This window comes from Sapajus apella, unplaced genomic scaffold (genome assembly GCF_009761245.1).
Source record: "Sapajus apella isolate SASKATOON/1434 unplaced genomic scaffold, GSC_monkey_1.0 scaffold2, whole genome shotgun sequence".
Classification (NCBI taxonomy): domain Eukaryota; kingdom Metazoa; phylum Chordata; class Mammalia; order Primates; family Cebidae; genus Sapajus; species Sapajus apella.
Window position 1 is genome coordinate 77,421,559 of NW_022436942.1, and position 4,147 is coordinate 77,425,705.

The following is a 4,147-nucleotide window of genomic DNA, read 5'->3' on the forward strand; positions in this document are numbered from 1 at the left end:
AAGGAAGGAAGGAAAGAAGGAAGGAAGGGAGGGAGGGAGGGAAGGAAAACTCCCCAGCCCCTCTTGCCCATGATCAGGAATGAGTTTACCTCATGCCTTGGTTCTTTCATCAAGACCCTTGTATTTACAATACACAGAACCAGCATGGACCAGTGGAAAGCTCTGATTGAACTTCCGAGCCTTCCTGCCATAGTCCTTTTTTCAAGTGGCTGGTACTGGAGAGGCAGGAGAGCATCGCAGTCAGATACTCTGAGTTTGGAGACCAGGGTTCTGATTCCGTTTCCTGTCTGCCATTTGCCAGCTGAGTGACCCTGGGCAAATTAGTTCACCTCTCTGAGCCTCAATTTCTTCATCTGTAAAATGGGGATAGCAATGGAATCTTCCTGGTGGGATTATTGTTAACACCAAAATGATATGATTCAGCCAAAGTAGCTGGCACATGGAAAGTATTCAGCAGGTCATGGATTTCATGATTTTTTAAAAAATGGCACCCCAATGAGACCACTAATAATGTCCTCACAGTTTTTTGGGGTTTTTTTTTTTTTTTTTTTTGAAGCGGAGTTTCGCTGTTGTTACCCAGACTGGAGTGCAATGGCAAAATCTCGGCTCACCGCAACCTCCGCCTCCTGGGTTCAAGCAATTCTCCTGCCTCAGCCTCCCGAGTAACTGGGACTACAGACATGCACCATCATGCCCAGCTAATTTTTGTATTTTTAGTAGAGACGAGGTTTCACCTTGTTGACCAGGATGGTCTCAATCTCTTGACGTCATGATCCACCCGCCTCGGCCTCCCAAAGTGCTGGGATTATAGGCGTGAGCCACCGTGCCCGGCCATGTCCTCACAGTTTTAACAGTTTGTTGAAGAAACCAAATTCTTGATAGTCTCATTCATTCAAAGCAATCCAAGAATCATAAAAATACCATATTAGAGTTTGGACCAGATTTGGATTTGGAAATCCCATCTTTGATGCTTTCTCACTTGTGGAGCTTGTCGTTTGATTTCCCCCCAGACTGTTTAGTGATCTGCAGCATGAGGCATATTAATTATTACCTCTTTATCACCCTCTTATAATACTCCAACCAGGTGTTGGCTATAATTTAGTTTTAAGAACAAGATAATTATGATCTGCTAAGAGATTGTATTAGTCCATTTTCACACTGCTGATAAAAACATACCTAAGACTGGGTAATTTATAAAGAAAAAGAAATTTAATGGACTCACAGTTTCATGTGGCTGAGAGGCCTCACAATCATGGCAAAAGGTGAAAAGCATGTCTTACATGGCAGCAGACAAGAGAGAAAATGAGAATCAAGCGAAAGGGATTTCCCCTTATAAAACCATCGGATCTCGATCTCTTGACCTCGTGATCCACCCGCCTCGGCCTCCCAAAGTGCTGGGATTACAGGCGTGAGCCACCGCACCCAGCTACTCAGGAGGCTGAGGCAGGAGAATTGCCTGAACCCAGGAGGCGGAGGTTGCAGTGAGCCGAGATCGCGCATTGCACTCCAGCCTGGGTAACAAGAGCAAAACTCCGTCTCAAAAAAAAAATAATAATAATAAAACCATCAGATCTCGTGAGACTTATTCCCTACCATGAGAACAGTATGGGGGAAATGCCTCCACCCCATGATTCAATTCATCGGGTCCCTCCCACAGCACAGGAGAATGATGGGAGCTACAATTTAAGATGATATCTGGGTGGGGACACAGCTGAACCATATCAGAGATACTTTGGGGATGACCAAAATCAAGGCTTGTTTTTAATACCGTAGAGTATGTTGCCATCTGAAATCTACATGCGGCCAGCCTGGCCACTTTTGTCTGCCAAGGTGCCTAGCACCTGCATCACCACTGATGCATTTTGTGGTGAAGCACTTTCTAGCAAGCACATGTCAAATGAAAATGTGTTGCCTGCTCTGCATAACACCTTACTTGCACTCTATAAAGGGGTCGTAGTGGCCATTTCTGCTAGTAATTGTGGTCAGTAGTTGGTATTAAGGGGAAGACTTCAACCTGGGACCAAACATGTGAACCATAGCTCTCTTGTAAGTTAAGATCTACTGTTTAAACAGCATTTTACCATTTGCAAAGCATACTCAGTGACTCTGATGTTCAAATACTCTACAAGTTCAATATTATTATCCTAATTTTGCAGACAAGGAAACAAGCTCAGAGCAATTGAGTGATCTTCCCAAGACCACACAGCCAGAAAGGGGTAGAGCCAAGATTCAAACCTAGCATTTTATGTCCCTAAAGCCTAAGCTTTTATCAAAAATATTTCCCTTCAAGTGAATAAAATAATGTTTAAGCTATAGTAACAGTAATAAATGAATAAAATCATGTTTCTCCTAGGCTTCCTGCAGAGGTGGATCCTGTGACAGTATTTGCCTCACTTTCCCCAGAGGGTCTGCTGATCATCGAAGCTCCCCAGGTCCCTCCTTACTCAACATTTGGAGAAAGCAGTTTCAACAATGATCTTCCCCAGGACAGCCAGGAAGTCACCTGTACCTGAGATGCCAGTACTGCCCATCCTTGTTTTGTCCCCAACCCTAGGGCTTCTCTGATTCCAGGGTACATTACTTTAGCTGAACTCAGATTTAGTGCAACTAAAATGTTGGGGGGTGGGGGGATGGGGACTGACCACAGATTCCCTGGATAGCATAGTGGTAGATTTCGCCATGAGATAGCGCAATTGGCGAATCATGCTTGGTTGCATTAGGCCAAAATACTAGCTTTTCTTTCTTTACCTTTTCTATCTTGATGGAAATGTTACACATTCTACAGTTGCAAAACCAATAAAAGGGGACTTAACATTTCATGTTGTATCTTACCTTGCAGCGAATGCAAGGGTTACTTTTCTCTGCGGACCTCCCCATCACCCAGGTTTCTACTCTGGGCTCCCAATTCCCATGGCGCCCAAACCATGTCACGTGGTTTGGTTAATGAAACCCAATAGCTCACCCCACTGTGCTTCCACATGCCTGGCCTGCAAAGGGTGGTATACAGGTCTTACATCCCCATACGGGGTGTATCCATCAACCACATAAAAACAAACAGTGCCTTCTCTCCTCTGCCCAGATGTTTCCAGCACTTTCCCAAGGTTTCCAAGTTAGCACTCCCTAGGGACTCTGGGAGCCTCTCAGTTTATGATCTGGCCAAAGTCCCCCCTTTCTTCTGTCCCCTGTGTTTAAGTCGGGATTTTTACAGAGGGAGCTGTCTCCAGACAGCTCCATCAGGAACCAAGCAAAGGCCGGATAGCCTGGCAGACAGGCTAGTGGTATTGTGTATATGAGCGGGATGGGTGTGTCATTGTTATTTGAGTTGTGCTGTTGTTTAGGGGGAAATAATAGTAAATTAATAATAATAAAGGAGTTGATGTTCTTAGCCTTTTGTGGTTCTTATTTTTAATATATACTTTTTGTGTGCTTCTTTTAATGAGGAACTAAATGTAATATCACCTACATATACAACATCAGTTAGCAATGCTGTGGCTTAAAGTAATACTGCCTGATGAATAGTGGATTAAATGATATAAATAGCTGTTTTCTAACTTCACAAAAAGTTTAGAGGTAAGTAGATTCAGAGTTGTCTTTTTCAGCTCTGAAAAAAACACCAAAAACCCAGAATATTTCCATTTTTTTTCCTCTGCCATCTCCAGTAAGTTTATGTAGTCACAGTCTATCTTCATGGTTGCAAGAAGGCTGCAGCAGCTCCAAGCATCTCATCCTCATGTGACGAAGTATGGGAATAGAAGGAAGTCATATAAAGGTATTATCGCCTAGCTGCTGCTTTTATCAGTGAGCAGGATGTTTTCCGGAAGCTCCCAGCAGACTTCGTTTTCTATCTCATTGGCCCAAAGTGGGCCACAAGCCTACCCTGAGACCAATTTCTGGCAAAAGGGAAAAGGATGGCCATGACAGGGATGCTGCCAGGAACACAGGTGCCTGACTGTAGGGTGGTAGGAAGAAGGGCTGCTGTGGTAAGTGCCAGGAGACCCAACTCAAACTAATTTAAGCCAAAAGGGGATTGGTGCGCATAGCTGAGAAGTCCAGAATGGGAGCTGCTTGCTGGTACAGCTGGATTTGGGGCACTAATGGTATCAACAGAACTGTTTCCCGCCATCTGACGTGGTTCTGCAGTGGTGGC

At 44.4% G+C, this 4,147-nt stretch overlaps 1 protein-coding gene across 1 annotated transcript in view; it reads left to right on the forward strand.

The window, feature by feature from the left end:
• The window catches only part of HSPB8 (heat shock protein family B (small) member 8), a 19,090-nt gene extending 15,704 nt beyond the window's left edge, over window positions 1–3,386 (forward strand). The window contains exon 3 of the mRNA XM_032241274.1: window positions 2,354–3,386. Within this exon, the coding sequence (XP_032097165.1) occupies window positions 2,354–2,513 (160 nt within the window). The 3' untranslated portion in view covers window positions 2,514–3,386. The remainder of the gene's footprint in view (window positions 1–2,353) is intronic.
• Window positions 3,387–4,147: the final 761 nt, after the last annotated feature.